General features: G+C 38.2%; 1 protein-coding gene across 4 annotated transcripts in view; it reads right to left on the reverse strand.

The window, feature by feature from the left end:
* Positions 1-16,083, reverse strand: part of Wrn (WRN RecQ like helicase) — a 132,339-nt gene that overhangs the window by 42,278 nt on the left and 73,978 nt on the right. For all 4 annotated transcript variants that reach the window (XM_028768204.1, XM_028768202.1, XM_028768203.1 and 1 more), the window contains 3 exons: positions 10,625-10,812; positions 8,249-8,423; positions 3,384-3,565 (listed from right to left, as the gene is read on the reverse strand). In XM_028768204.1, coding sequence (XP_028624037.1) covers positions 3,384-3,565; positions 8,249-8,423; positions 10,625-10,812 — 545 coding nt within the window. The remainder of the gene's footprint in view (positions 1-3,383; positions 3,566-8,248; positions 8,424-10,624; positions 10,813-16,083) is intronic.

The raw sequence follows: 16,083 nt of genomic DNA on the forward strand, positions 1-16,083 counted from the left end.
CCCCATCACTCCAGTGTGAAACTTCATCCCCATCACTCCAGTGTGAACCTTCATCCCCATCACTCCAGTGTGAACCTTCATCCCCATCACTCCAGTGTGAACCTTCATCCCCATCACTCCAGTGTGAACCTTCATCCCCATCACTCCAGTGTGAACCTTCATCCCCATCACTCCAGTGTGAACCTTCATCCCCATCACTCCAGTGTGATCCTTCATCCCCATCACTCCAGTCTGACCCTTTATCTATTCCTACTGGCTTTTCAGAGGACAGCTCAGCCCTGCAAAGCTGTCCCTCTGTATTGCAGGGCACTTGAGGACAATAGTAAAGTATTAGAATTGAGTTATTTCCTTGATGAGTTGTAATGAATTTTTGTAATCACAATATTGAATTTGTTTATAATTGTGAAATAACAGTAATAGTATGTTTGCTTATGTCTTTAAACATCAGTGCCACTGTATATCATCACAACTGTCACTTTCTAGCATCCTGTGACCAAATTCCATGAATTTCAAATATCAGCCCATGAAATCTTCCAGGCAGAGTTTTCCAAGAATCAAAAAGGTCTGCATGAAATGAATTTTAGATATTGCAATATAACATTCTGATTTAATATATAAGAACTAAATTATAATACTAAACTTCATCATTATGGACTTCACTCACTAATGTTTATAATATCCAGCCTTCTGTTTAATCAAAATATCTGTATACAATTCTCTAATCTAGAAAATATGAATGTACAAATGATTCATTATTCAAAGACATATCCTCAATGGACAGCACCACTCACATGTGTATTTTTCTCCAAATACCCTAAACTGAAAACACTAACTCCTGTGTTACTATCCAATCTCATACTTAATAGGTGATAGATTTGTAAAACAAACAAACAAATAAAACAGTTTCATTTAGTTTCCTCATCCTTCAGAGATAGAATGAACAAGAAAAAAGTATCTATACTCAGATCTGTATCTTAGTGTATTTGATTGGGATGAAATATATTTATTTGAATTCATCCATGTTCATTTCATTTGAGAAAAGAAACTAAATTAAATATTTATTATTTTATTCTTCTTTTGCTACTATTAAATGAGTTAAAACAACTCATTTCACAAAAAACATAAATTCTAACAATTCTAAAATCATTAAAATTAAGAGAAATCAAAGATTTATTAGATTGAGATTATTCTCCAAATTCTTCACTTTGAAACAAAAGATGGCAGTAACTAATGGGTATAACTACAAATATAATAAATATAACCATTGGGACGCTGCCTTGTTATGGCTCTGCAGTAAGAAACAGGAAATCACACAATAAAGGAACATAAAATTACATAATAGTCTCTGAGGATGTGACTCTACATACGCTGTCTAGCATGAGGGAGGCCCAGATTTCATACACAGCATCACAAAACTAACTAATAAATAAACATTAGTTAAAATCACTGCATGAGGGCTGGAGAGATGGCTCAGTGGTTAAGAGCACTGACTGCACTTCCAGAGGTCCTGAGTTCAAATCACAGCAACCACATGGTGGCTCACAACCATCTGTAATGAGATCTGATGCCCTCTTCTGGTGTGTCTGAAGACAGCTACAGTGTATTCATATATAATAAATAAATAAATCTTTAAAAAAAATCACTGCATGATCACTCAGACAAGCTTTTTCCCTTATCATAGAATTTTAGCATACGAGAGACTAAAACTTAATTAGTTACATGAAAACAGCTGAGATCCAGAAACCCACTGTTTTCTTCTGGTTCAAAATCTTGATGGTACAAACTCGCCCTCAATCCTTGCTCTATCCCGTCTATCCTTCTACAGTGTTTCTCCTTGATCTCTGATACAGAGCAGCCTTTCTGTGCTAAAAGGTCTAACATTCTGGCTCTGCACCCACTAATTCAGCACTTGAGAGTCGGCCAACCCCAAGTTAAACCCCAGTCAGGCTTACAGCAGTTGCATCTGCACTAAACACATTGAGATATGTTTCTTGTCGTTATTCCCTAACCATTACAGTGTAAAACTAAATATCTACACATCATTTACTTTATAATAGATGTTATATGTGAGCTAGGAAGAAAGTAGGAGAGGATGCAGCCTGTATACAAATACGAGAACAAGTCACCATGGATACTAAGTAAAAGTGGCATGGGTGTTCTGGCACAACTATTATTTCCTGATCAATCTTAATGAGATAAACCACTCAGCATACCTTTCAAATCCCACAAAAACCATAACTGTATCTACTAGTGAGATTGCATTGTACAACTCAGGCCTATAATGTTTCCAGCATGTTAGCATAACGCACAAATAAAATAATATCTGGTCTTAACCAAGTGATATTTGATATATTCCAAATTTAATAGAAGCTTGTATAGATGTGTTCTATCCAACTTACTTTAAATTAGTTTTTAAAAGCCTCGATAAAGACTCTGGTGCCTGGTCTGGAGAGATGGCTGGGTGGCTAAGAATGTTTGCTTTCAGGGGACCAGAGTTCAGCTCTTTGTGCTACAAAGTAAAATCTACTGACTATTCCTGGAAAGATCATAGATTTTATAACAACCCTTTTTACTTAGCTAATGCTCTTTTAGCTGCCACTGCCTAGCTTATTCATGAACCTGGAGGAGCATTTGAAAGGTCCTTTATGTTGGCAGGCTCACTGGTTGAGCTGTACTGGCTTTTCCTGGTTCCCTATAGATAACTGGTAAGTAGTGTCCCTACAATCTTTGAAATTGAAGGTGTTGTTTCTAATATAATCTGACAGAACATAAGTGACAATTTAGTTGGTATTTAAGTAGACAGTTTTCTTTTTCTTGAATTTAAACCATGAACATATTCTATTTTATGACATCACTCTGTCAACCCATTGTTACATGATTATTTAGGGATTATCAACAAGGTGATTTTCAGTCTGTGAGCAGTGGCATGCACGTAAGTACATGCACTTAAGTACAGAACTAATCACAGAAACAGCAGTAAAGAGAGTTAAACAAATGACATACATCTTTTAGAATAACTACCATTAGAGCACTGGATACATGGTACCTGCTAAATAAAACTGGAGCCGTATCACCCGAGGAACTGCTCACTGCTGTACAACAGGACAGTATGCATAAGGCCACTGCTGTACAACAGGACAGTATGCATAAGGCCTATGTCCAAACAGAGTCCCAATCTTGTTAACTCCAACTGGATTGCCTCCTATGGGATAAAGACTTACCAAAAAATGCCCTTCGGGGATATTCTGTTAGTTTTGCTCACTTTTCGGTGGCGACCCCTTTAAATACATTTGGAGATCACTTGATATTTTGGATACTCTCTCAAATACTTTCTTGGAAAGGGAAAAAGGAATTTGTAAGGTGAAAACAATAAGCATTCTTACCTGGTTGTGTTAAAGTCTGCTGGAGCCCAGAGCAAGTGACAGTAACTCTGAAGTCCATCACGGCCAGCTCTGCCAATTTCCTGGTAATAGGATTCCATTTCCTTAGGAGCGCCGTAATGAATAACTTTGCGAATGTCAGGTTTATTAATGCCCATTCCAAAAGCTATAGTAGCTACGACACACTGAGAATGGACAACAATGCAGAGTAAAAAAAATCACATTTCAGCATAACTAAAACTTACAAAATACAACAACAGCCTGGTTACCAATGTAAAACTAAATTAAATATAACTTTACTTACAGACTAAAAGATAACCTATCCAAACACAGATTAAAGGTTAGGGACCATAAAATGTGATTTCTGTCCATCTCTATAAGAGGGAACAAATAAGGGAGTTTCTCTGGATACCTGAAGCTATGAGAAACAGTTACTATAGTAACTAAAACTTTTGTAGTATTATCAAGTTTCAAGTGTCCTCTCCTGATGACAGAATGCATTATTCTCAGTATAACATCATTCACTACTGCAAAGTAAAATACAGCTAATGAGGCTTCATCAAGATGGGTAGAATACCAAGAGGATAAAACTGTCAAATGACCTAACGTGAATGAACATACCAAAATAAAGGTTATATGGTTGGGAAAAACTCACAAGAGAATTAGTGATGAGTACCCAGAATAAAAACCTTTAATAACAAGAATATAAAAATATGTGGGAGAACCATATAGCCATATATTATAAGGACAACAGGTAAGATCCTTAAGTTGATAATCATATCACATCTACCCAGAGTTAAGATCCAAACCAACGGGACTTCCGGTTTGGGCCTGAGCATAGAGTAGGTCGCAGGCGGCAGCTCCGTACTCAACCCCAGAAAACCGAGAGAAACAGGGACTCCCAGGAGCTTGAACTCACGCAGCATCCCAGGCAAAAATGAATCACCCGTGATGCCTGCTATTAGAAGTTCTAATCCAGATGGGCCAGAAGCCAGGATCCTCGCCCTTACCCTCACCCCCTACCTTTTCCCAGCTGCACAAGGTCCCCTGAAGCTGGGCAACTGCAAGATCCTGCTTGGCAACTGCAGATAGACTCAAAGCAGTGTACCATATCATCTGAAGAATAGCAAGGAGACCATAACTCAAGCAGTGTACCATATCTTCTGAAGAATAGCAGGTTGCAGTCCTCCTCACCCCCATGAATAACTAGGGCCTGCCGGTCGGGTCAAGTGGCACCCAGACGTGGGGCTCGAGGCACGGACCCCTCTGGACGGACCCTCATTGAGAGGATGTGAGCAGGACATCAAGATTGAGCGAGACAGAGATCATCGCCCGCGACCTGTCATCCACGGAACCAGGTTGATGCTGCCATCAAGAAGACGGTTGAAGTTCATTACCATCAGCCGAAAATTGAAGAGGATCCAGAAGTGACTCTGCAGGAGACTGACACAGCTGCCAGCTCCCCTGCCTCCCCCTACGGTCGACCGCTAGACTTCCATGCCCTCCAGAAGAGTTCCTGGTATGCCTGGCTTTGCCCCCGTTTCTCTCGATAGAGAGCTTGGCCTCTTGATCACCACAACAAAAATTGGCTTTTTCCTAAACCAAGGCCGCCCTTGATATGGCCGCTAACATTGGGGAGCCTTCCTTTATGACAATATTACACCCCAAACTGACAAATGGTTGGTAAATTGAACATTTACAAGGGACTAGGATGGCTGTGAGTTAGCCCAATGACGGGATTATTGTAGGTCCACTTCCCAGGGGCCCACCCAATGCAGCCGAAAAGGAGTGCGTGGTGCTGGGAGTGGGTGCAGCCTACATGGCCTAAGACAGGGCTCTCACCCTCCTTTCACCCACATCGGAGTCCCTTGACGTTGCCCATCGTCGACAGCCTAAAACCTTCGACCATCGATGTGACTCGTCTCACATCAGTGTTTTGGGGTTGTGAACTTGTCTAAGACCCCCCATAATTAGACATCCAAATTCAAAATTCACATAGTTGGGATTGATCATAAGATGCCTTCTCTAACTAAACAGAGAAGGGGGAGATGCCAGAAGCCAGGACCCTCGCCCTTACCCTCACCCCCTACCTTTCCCCACCTGCACAATGTCCTCTGAAGCTTGGCAACTGCAAGATCCTGCTTAGCAACTGCAGATAGACTCAAAGCAGTGTACCATATCATCTTAAGAATAGCAGGGAGACCATAACTCAAGCAGTGTACCATATCTTCTGAAGAACAGCAGGTAGATCATAATTCAAGGCAGTGTACTGTATAGACCATGACATGTTTCAAGGCACAGGCCAAGAAGATTTTGTACTTTTCCACCACCTGGCCCTTCTTACCCCCTCCCCTTGTAAAACATGCTATAAAAAAGCATTTCATGTTCAAAAATAAATAAATTATTTATAAAAAAAAAAAAAAAGATCCAAACCAACACGGAAGGGAAAGGGGTCCAGGACTGCAGACATGGGAGGGAAAGACTGCTGAACTTCCAGGATTTTTAGAGGGGAGTCAATAGAGAATCATAAAAACTGACAAAAAATTTAGATAGCAGTATAAACACATGATGTCAGGGAAGAGCAATAAACACCTCCAGAGTCAGAGTGAAGGCTTGGGAGTGGGCAGGGGACAAGACATTTCATTGAAGATACAACAGTAAAATGTGAGTGCTGTTAACAGTGTATGTTCTAGGCTGGTCCAGGAGAATGACAGAGGAGAGAAAGGAGGAACACAGGAAACGAAAACAACAAAAGATCCTAAACAAACCAGGGCACACAAAGGAGGAGGGAGAGAGTGGTGATAACCGCACAGGTGTGGAATGCGAACATTGTGGGCAAAGAAGCCAGCTAGCAGTCAATAACCAATGGCGCTAAGCTCCACCTAGCAGTCAATAACCGATGGCGCTAAGCTCCACCTAGCAGTCAATAACCGATGGAACTCTAAGCTCCACCTAGCAGTCAATAACCAATGGCGCTAAGCTCCACCAGATTATGTCTTCATCTGATGTTAACTAATCTACTAACAAGATTTCCAAACCTTATCAACTTTTAGATATAAATGAAAGCTATTTTACCAAATAAGTTATTCATCATTTCATTCAAGAAAAGCCACCTTAAAATGGCAAATGTAGGAAGGATGAAACTAAGGGTTGGGATAAAATTTGAGAACAAACAGTTATAAACAAATCATGGACAGCTAAATGTACATGGGTTTTGAGTATATACTAAATAAAGGAAATTCCCTTTGTTTCTAAAATTATAAAATAGAAAATGGTTCTAAGCATCAGTCTAACATCTGAAGAGCTACAGAGGTCAGCTCTGTGCCTACCATGCAATAAAAATCCATTGTAAAATGGTAGGAAAGTAGCTGTTTAGAAATCATTACACTTATGAGTTCAGTAGACACTCAACAAACACTCAACAAAAAGTAACTGGTTCTAAGAGTCCAGACAACTCTACACTAACGAGTTCATGTACTTCACTGTGCTAAGAAAGGGAAAGGTTTCAAAACACATATGAAGCTTTTGAATATGACCAGGAAGGAGTCTACCGGACCAGCTGCTAGACAAAACACCACCTCATGTTAGTTAGAATGCAACTATCCTAGCTAATATAAACTTTAATTTTTATAATATGGATTCAAATTACTGACTTTCTGCATTAGAAAGAGAAAACACAGAAGGGCATGCACAAATATAGATAGGTAGGTAGGTAAGTAGGTAGGAAGGTGGTTAGATAGATAGTTAGATAGATGATAGATAACTATCAAAAATTAACTGTAACTAAAGATCACTAAAGATTTTAAGCCATCTTTTAAGATATTGATGTTTCAATCGGTATACATTGGCAGTGTGGTGGTTTGAATGAGAATGGTCCTCATAGGTTTATGTTTGAATACTGATCCACAGGTGGGAGAACTGTTTGAGAAGAGTTAGGAAGTGTGTCCTTGTTGGGAAGGGTGGCCTTTAAGGCTGGCCTTGAGGTTTCAAAGGCCCATGCCTCCAGCTAACTCTCTCTACGTGGTGCTTACGCTGCCGGCTCCTGCCCCAGCACCATGCCCACTCTCCACAGTGACCACTCACTTCCTCTATGAAACTGTAGGCCCCAATAAACTACTTCTTCTGTACGTTGCCTGGGTCAGCAGCACAACAGAAAAGTACCTAAGGCAGGCAGTAAGCCAGACGCATCCAAAAAAGTACCCTGTCGCCGAAGTGACAAAAGTATTAACAAATGTGCACAAAATCTCTCATAAGCATTAGAGCTGTTCCACCACAGCAAAGAACAGGAAGGACGACAACAGATGCTCTCAGGTGGGAGGCGAGCACCATTACCCCCGATCGTTCTCATCTTGAAGCTGGCCAACCACCCAATGCAGCCTTCCTGTGAGGGTCTAACCTTCTCTCAGTGTCCCATCCCTGTGCCCATTCCTACTGCTCATCTTCCCCTCCAACTACTTCAGACTCTTCTTCTCTGAGCCCAGGATGTACTCATGTGACAGTGTGTCTGCCCCTGCTGCTCCTTCTCGGGACTCTATAGCCAGTTCCTTTGCCCTCATTGCCTACTGACCTGGTAAACTTGACATACTTAGACTCTACTCAAATTCCATCTTCCTCGATGGCCACTCTCATTACAAAACCTACTTTGACAGAGCTAGTGTTGCTTCTCTGTGTAACTTAGTAACAGATGCTATTTGCTATTTACACTAAGCTGTAGGGTTTATTGTATTCATTTTCACTATACAATGATTACCTTTATCAGAATAGTGACATTGCTTACTACAACAATTTTTTTTAAAAAAAAATTGGTACATAAATGTTTGACGGATACATATATGAAGAATTCAAAGAAAGATGGTTGGTCCGCATACCTGAATTTCATCTCTCAGGAACCTATGATGAATGTCCTTCCTTTCGTTGATTTTCATGCCAGCATGGTATGCTTTGCAGGCTAAGTCCAGTTTCCCAAGTTCAGCAGTAACTTGTTCTGTCATTTTTCTCGAAGGACAATAGATGATAGTTGGACCTTCGAATTCCCAGGCAGAACTGTGGAGAAGGCGGGGAAGAGGTAGGGGGATGAAGAAAGCAAACACACCTGTTACACGTATGTTTTATCATAGTTTGGGATTCATCTTTCACAATCTTTGCTTTCTACTAAGTAAAAGTCTTAAAGAAGTCAGCAGATGGAAAAACACTTCAACTCCCTGAAACTCCCAAAGACTGGAAACTGGAAAGACAAATGTGGAAATGTAGTATGTGAATGCAAAGCTCTGGCACTAAATATTGATCCAAATTAAAGTTAAAACCAGAAATCACTTTGTTTTAGAAAAAAATTGATTTTAAAGCTTACAAGGTATGGATAAAAATATGTCTAGAAAGGCAGTACAATAGATTAGCCTTTTCTTATCTAAAAGACAAAAGAATAGTTTCATTGTTGCATAAAACATTATACAAGATTCAAAGATAAAATTTTACTCCAAGGTTTAAGGCTGTGTCTGCAGATGATAAACCTGAAAGTTATCTGTGGGATACATCAGGTAGCACCGAGGAGATAGATGTGGTAGGAGACATCAGAGAAATCTAAGCTAAAAATTAATCACATTACCAGAATCAATATAAATGTGGGAAGAAGGCATTTGCATAAGATATTGTAAGGCAAACAAAGCCAAATATATATATATATATATATATATATATTACTATAAAAATAGCCATAGATATTTTTTTAAAAATGTGTATTGAACCAAAAATTAAGGGTTAGGTAATGACGTGAGTGTAGAAACCTTCAGTTTAGAAGAAGCCTTTGGCAAGACAATGTTTCCCTTTACTGGAAAGGAACGTTTAACAACAGATTCCAGGAGGCAGCTAGAGCAGTAAAACCCTCTCAATACGTTCATCATGTTCCTAGTCTAGTTGGAAGAGCAAGCACTGCTCAGGTGGTACTTAAATCACTCCCTAATTGCCACAACAAAAACTAGCCCTTTCTTAAACCTAGGATCCGTCTTTCCATTTGCTTCCTTTCTGAAAGAGGAAAACGCTAACAATGCCCCATGTTCTTACTTACCTGGATTTGGTCTGTATTGGAATTGGTAGGAGAAAATTATTTTGCATTATTCAGAATACTTCATATAATAAAAATAACAACTTTTCACTCAGCAGGCAGGACAGAGAATATGGCATTGTAAAGGCTCTCAGCATACAAAATAAAACATAAAATATATTTCAAAAACAAATCTTAGAAGTGCAATGGACAGTTTCATCAGTGAAATGCAGGTGTACATAGGTACTTCCTTATGTTAGAGGATTTAACTTGATCACTTGTATAAAGCATCTAGGATAGTCCTCGGAACACGTACAGACTCCATACAGACTATTTAAACAGTCCCTCCAACAGAGGTAGATCATCTAATTAGTAAAGCAGACAGACCTCATAAGAAAAGCTCATGTTTGTTCATTTAGTTGTAAATTATTTTGTCTTTTTTTTTTTCAGAGCTGAGGACTGAACCCAGGGCCTTGCACTCGCTAGGCAAGCGCTCTACCACTGAGCTAAATCCCCAACCCCTAGCTGTAAATTATTAAAAGCATATATCCTATTTGAATAACAATATGAAAAAATAGTATCAGAAGAATTAGCTCTTGCCCACCTCCCCGCTGCCCTTGCGTATAAACGCTTTGAACACCATGAGAGAGTGGACAAACAGAATGCTAAGGCCAATGGTCAGAGATAAGTGGAGGAAAGCCATGTCTCCTGGTAGTGGCAGGACCACTGTGCTCATGAACTCCATGTAGTTATGGTCGTCTGCACTAAACCAAGCCTCCACTCCTAACCGAGGGATGGACTGTGGACAGCTGATAGCTTCAGGGAGAGAAAGACTTAGCTTCCTTAAGGGCACTGCTCCTGACTAGCTGGATGCCTTCTACCCAGAAGCATCTGGACAGCACAAATGAGAGCTGATGTGTTATTTATAATCAAAAGATGGTGTGAAGTCAGTTCCTCCCAACTGAGGAAATTGGGAGAGAGATAAGGGGTGAATATGATCAAATTATGCTATATCACATTCTAACAGAAGTAACAGAAATATTTTTATATGTGCTTTAATCTAGGCCACTGAATTTATTGTGTAATATTATACTTAATGTGAACCAAGACTACATAAAATTCAAAACATTAAATATATACCAAAAAGGAATAGAAAAAATAAAATAACTTCTTTAAAAAATAGTTTCATCTAGTGTTCTATCTTTACCTTGCCTTTCGGATGAGAAACGGCTTAAGATCCTGAAGGATATTCCCTGTTTTTCGTCCGACTTCTAAGTACAGATTTGGTCGATCAAATCCTGTGCAGGTGATCTGAGGGTCTTTCAAGTTTAAGCAACGTATAATGTCTTCCCGGATCGACGAGCTTGCAGTAGCTGACAGCGCAATGACTGGAACCTGGGTGAAATACAATACAAACGGATTTTTAAAAGGCAGGAAACCCATTGATTTTCACTGTCTTCTGACAAACCAACAGTCATGACCATACAGGAACTATGTCCAAGGCACTCAGGTTATCGTTTTGGTTTATTCAAATATTCATTTCTTTTTGTCATGTTGGGGATGGAACCTGGGACCTTAGGCATGCTTAGTGAATGCTCTACCACTGAGCTACATGCCCTGAGTAAAGAGAAAAAAAACATTTGTTTTTAAAAGAGAAAAGTTATATCCTACTTAATTAAATCAAACACTAAATCCATAAGATTTCAATGCAATTTATCTTGTCCCACTAAATTAAAATTACTTATTAGCCATTTATATTTTAGTGCCAATAGAATCCGAGATTAGACCTTGTTTTGTTTTTTTAATAATCTGTAACTCACAGTACATAACTCTGGCAGGGTTATAAATTTAAAAACTTAGCTACATAAAGTAATTCATCTTTCATTTCACGAGAAGCTTTCTTCAAAATTATATTGGCATGTGGCTTTTCAGCTGTGGAAGCGAGTCTCCCAACAGCATTGGCAACCTCTCCTCAGTCTTACTGAGTTCTCAGTGCCATCCTGGATATACCAAATATGTAGAAAGTGAGACATGTATGACTGACTACATGATTCTTTAAGCAGTCAACTCATAGGCTATTTCCTAGCAGTTCTTGACCGGGTGAGCAGCAAAATCAGGAGGAGGAAAAACAAGAATATCTTGTTCAGAAATTTATAGATAGGTGAGCAAAATACCTTCCAGGTAAATGTTTCGCGTTTTATCATTATTATACTGGGGATACATTTGTCCACTCATAGACTGTATGCCTTATAAGAATACCCAGTCTGTTTTTGATAAAAGACTCAGCCATGGCACCATTTCATTATCAGAAAAAAAAAAAGGCTGTCTTAAAATTTATTTCTAAATCATTAGCTGTTCTATCACTAAGAATTCAATTTTATTTAAAAATATTTTATCACCTGTTACAGATAGAGGAAACAACACCCTAATAAAATTATTCAAATATATAGTGACTACCTCATAAACTTTTTTTAAGCATGTATCTTGTATCTAAGTATAAATGTGTGTGCTGTTTGCTAATTTGCAAAGAAATATATATGCAATTTGACTTAAAATTAAAACAAAATACAATCTCTTAGGGGATAAGTATGATCAAAGTACATTGAATACATTATGGAAATATAATGAAACTCATTATTTTGAACAATATAAATTAAAAAAATAAAAGTGTTCAATATAAAATAAATATTACCAATAAAGATAAAATAGATTTAGACAAAGTTTCAAGCATTATTTAATTTTTATTTACTTAGAAAAATAAAGCTTATTTTTAGTCATACACAGAGAGGAACAGTTAAGTGGTTGAAGGCATGGCTCAGTGGGAAAGTACTAGCCTGTCAAGACCCTGGCTTTGGTCCTCAGCAGTAAATTAATTAAGAAACAGATACTCTTACAATTAAAATAACTTAATTAGATTAAAATGTATCCAAAGTCATACAAAAATAAACTGACTCAATGAAACCAAGTAATTAGGATCATTTTTTGTATTATCTATTTTTAAATTTGTGAAACTACTTTAAAATGTAACCCCAAATTAATCTTCAGGCTAGCAGTCAGACTGTTCTCTAAGTTGGGCATGTATCTGTAGTGATGAAGTCAGGCAGAGCCCTGTTTCTGAAGAAATCAGATTCTTTAATCAAGTGCTACAGTAGCTGATTAGTGGTCGATTTAAGACGATAAAACTATAACAGACACAAGCCCGACAATAAGGAATCCTGTGTGTTTAGAAGATCCTGTCAGGGGCGGCGGTATACACCCTCTCTAGAAAACTAAAACTAAAAAACAAAAAAAAAAACTTTAACATTTTAAAGGGAAATATTACAATTTCCTAGGAATCTATATTTTTAACCCTACATGAACAAAGAATTTTTATTGCCATAAATGTTTTTTTATCAAGCACTTTGCAAATGTACTAGAAAACTCCTTGCTTAACTACACATGCAGATAAAGGTAGAAGCTTTTATGATATAGCGCATTTGAAAAAGAAGACAAGGTTTTCTTTTATTAAAAACAGACTAGGCACTCTTATAAGGAATACAGTCTATGAGTGGACAAATAACATGTTTATGAGAGTAAGAGAATGACCATAAGATTCATTTTCCAAACGTTAATAGAAAACATCGAACAAAGCATTACAGCAGGGAGACACTCCGAGCTGGGTCAGACTGCCAGGATCCACGTTCTGCTCTTGTTAATTACTAAATGTGGGACCCTGCTGTTTAACCCATAAGCTGCAGTGTCTCACTTCCGTAAAGTGGCTATACATCAAACCATAAACATCAAATGAGACAGAACACCAAAATGTGCTAAGTGGGTTGGCTCAAATGGAAGCATTTGTTCCTCAAATATAAAGACCTAAATTCAAGTGTCAACATATATACATATATATGTATATGTGCATATGCATATGTATATGTATGCCGGGGACCAGCCTCGGCTGAGGGCGGGGTCTGAAGAAGAGTGGATGCAAGAGAGGCAAAAGGAAGAAAGGATCAGACACAGGACGTCATTCGCTTCATGAGAGATGAGACAGAGAAGAAGCACGTCTCAGTATGGCTTTTCCTACTCTGACAACTTTTATCTCTTTCAAGCGTTATTTATACATAAAACCATTTCCTCAGAAATTTTATTCATTGATTACACAGCTTTTCAAAATACATTTCCTTCCAAATCCTTCCTTGATTACATAGGAATATTGAAAGAGGAACAAAGCGAGCAAACAGCAATTTTATAAGAACTAAAAATTAACATGATGATAAAATCAGTTTTCTTTAGACTTAATATCTTCTTCCTTAAGATTGGTGTCGTAAAGCCTTGTGGTTACAGACAGGATGACTCTATTCAAATTTGATTCTGTTTCAGTTTAGCCTAAGATTAATACATCAAAAGTTATTTCTACTACCTATTATATCAAACTTGGCTTTCTATAAAAGTTCAATCTTTAACCCTTATTTAGTTCTTCCTTTCCTTCCTCTATATTTCTTTTATATTTGGCATAAGACCACCATCCTTTTTCTCTTTGATTCTTAGAATATTCTTAAGCAAGGGTGGTCTATCAGTAAAGTTCTGGTCTGACAAGTTTGCTCAGAAGGCAGGCAGTTCACTGAGCCAGGATGCCTTCCTCTGTGTCTCTGTCTTAAACCCTGTTGCAATATGATTCCTACCTTTATTACAAATCTGTAACGAACAGAAGAACATCAGAGTTCCTAAAACTGCTTACTATTGCCTTTAGGAAGTACCAAGGTTTCCCATAAACTTGCATGATTAAAATTTCTTCCTATTCATACAAGTTCCTTGTTTCTAAAGTTGAACATTAAAAACTTAGCAATTCAATTACAGCTTGTCAGCTTCGAAAATTTCCCTAAGTTTTCCTTCTTTAATAACTCTTCTCAAATCCTCTTTCTCATGCATACTAACAACATTCAGTAATTATCTAGATGTTTATTTAAGTAAATAGTTCTTAGGAAAGACTCAATTTCCTGCATAACTATTTTTTTCTAGGGAACTTTCAAAAATTTTATTCTTGTTTACATGCATTTTTTTTGTTGCCCCAGCTCTAGCTTTTGGAGAGAGGCCTTTAACAGTAAGAAACGTAAGTATAGCAAGAGATGTGCAGTGAATATCCACCAAGGGCAGTGAAGGGTCAGTCCAGATACCAGAACTCTGTCAAACAGCACCTTCAGAACACTTGACATCACTATACATACATACATACATACATACATACATACATGCATACATATGCATCTAGATGTTGTGAAACACACTTGAAATTCCAGTTTGTAATACTGGCACCAGGTAGATGACCTCAGTAAATGGTCTGTCATCCTGAACAGACTTGTCAAACAAGTTGTTCAAGACAGAGACATAGAAGAAGGCATCCTGGCTTAGTGAACTGCCTTCCTTCTGAGCAAACTTGTCATACCAGATCGGATGGTGGTCCTATGCCAATATAAAAGAAATATAGAGGTCCCTGGGACTCCCTGGTCAGCCAGTCCATCCCACTTGGCTAGCTTCAGGCCAGTGAGAGATCCTGTCTCTGAAAGACTATGTGGATTGTATCCAAGGAACAACACCCAAGAATGACCTGTAGCCTCCATATACACATGGACTCTATACAACAACACACATAAACACACAAAACCATGCTAAGAACTTAATGCTATTCAGGGTATAGAGCCAGCACCTAAAAAAGGTTCCATTATAACTAGTACAGCCACAAAATAGTGGAAGAGATTTCTTTCTGCATGGAAATTTCCACGATGGAGAATTTCAATGCTAGCACATTCCCCACTGACTCTGGCAAGGAGAAAAAAGTGAAAGGAGAGAGACAGAGCTACACAATTGCTAGATCTTTTAATAAAAATTTCCATTTTTCCTATAAGGTCCTCAGTCAAGCAGACTGCTAGCAGAAAAAAAATTATAAACTCAATGCAGCATTCCAAAGACATAGTAAGGAATATTGATTGCTCTTCCAACTAAAAAGTAGAATAAAAAACAACGGTCATGAAAATTAATGTGACTAGAACAGATCCCTCAGAAGTTTGAAGCATTTTATAATGTGAAAATTTTCATCAAGGACAACACTTACAAATAGCACATGGGCCAGTACTGAGAAATGGGACCATATACTTCATTTGATGGGCTACTTCCAGGTTGTCTTTGTGGCTACAGCACAATTATAAATAATCTAACCTACTTAATTTTGAGAAGAAAACTGGTCACATGCTGATTATATTGGTGTCTACTGATATCAAGTTCTTAGCACAAGGAATTTGCTCTTTATGTTGGCTAGCCTCGATTTCCTTGGTAAGAGACAGCCGTTGTTGACAAAGTAAGCAACAAAACCTAATAAATATACAGTGCAGATTAATCTCATGACACTGTACATTTAGGGGACTCTTAACTATATACTCCATGAAACAAAGGTTGAGAGAAAATATAACTATCCTTTTTCTAAGTTGGGTCATATAACTACTTCACACTCTGCATGGTGCAGACAGATTTTAGTTAATCTCTTATTCCAGTTACTTAGTGTCTACCGATCTGATCTTTCCAATGAGTCCTTACAACAAATTAATTTGAAGAGTCAATATATCTCATGGTCTTCAAAAATACATCCTCCTGGTTGTATACAGACATGGAGGGCTATGCATATGTCCTCCT

This window comes from Grammomys surdaster, unplaced genomic scaffold (genome assembly GCF_004785775.1).
Source record: "Grammomys surdaster isolate TR1022 unplaced genomic scaffold, NIH_TR_1.0 185, whole genome shotgun sequence".
Lineage (NCBI taxonomy): Eukaryota > Metazoa > Chordata > Mammalia > Rodentia > Muridae > Grammomys > Grammomys surdaster.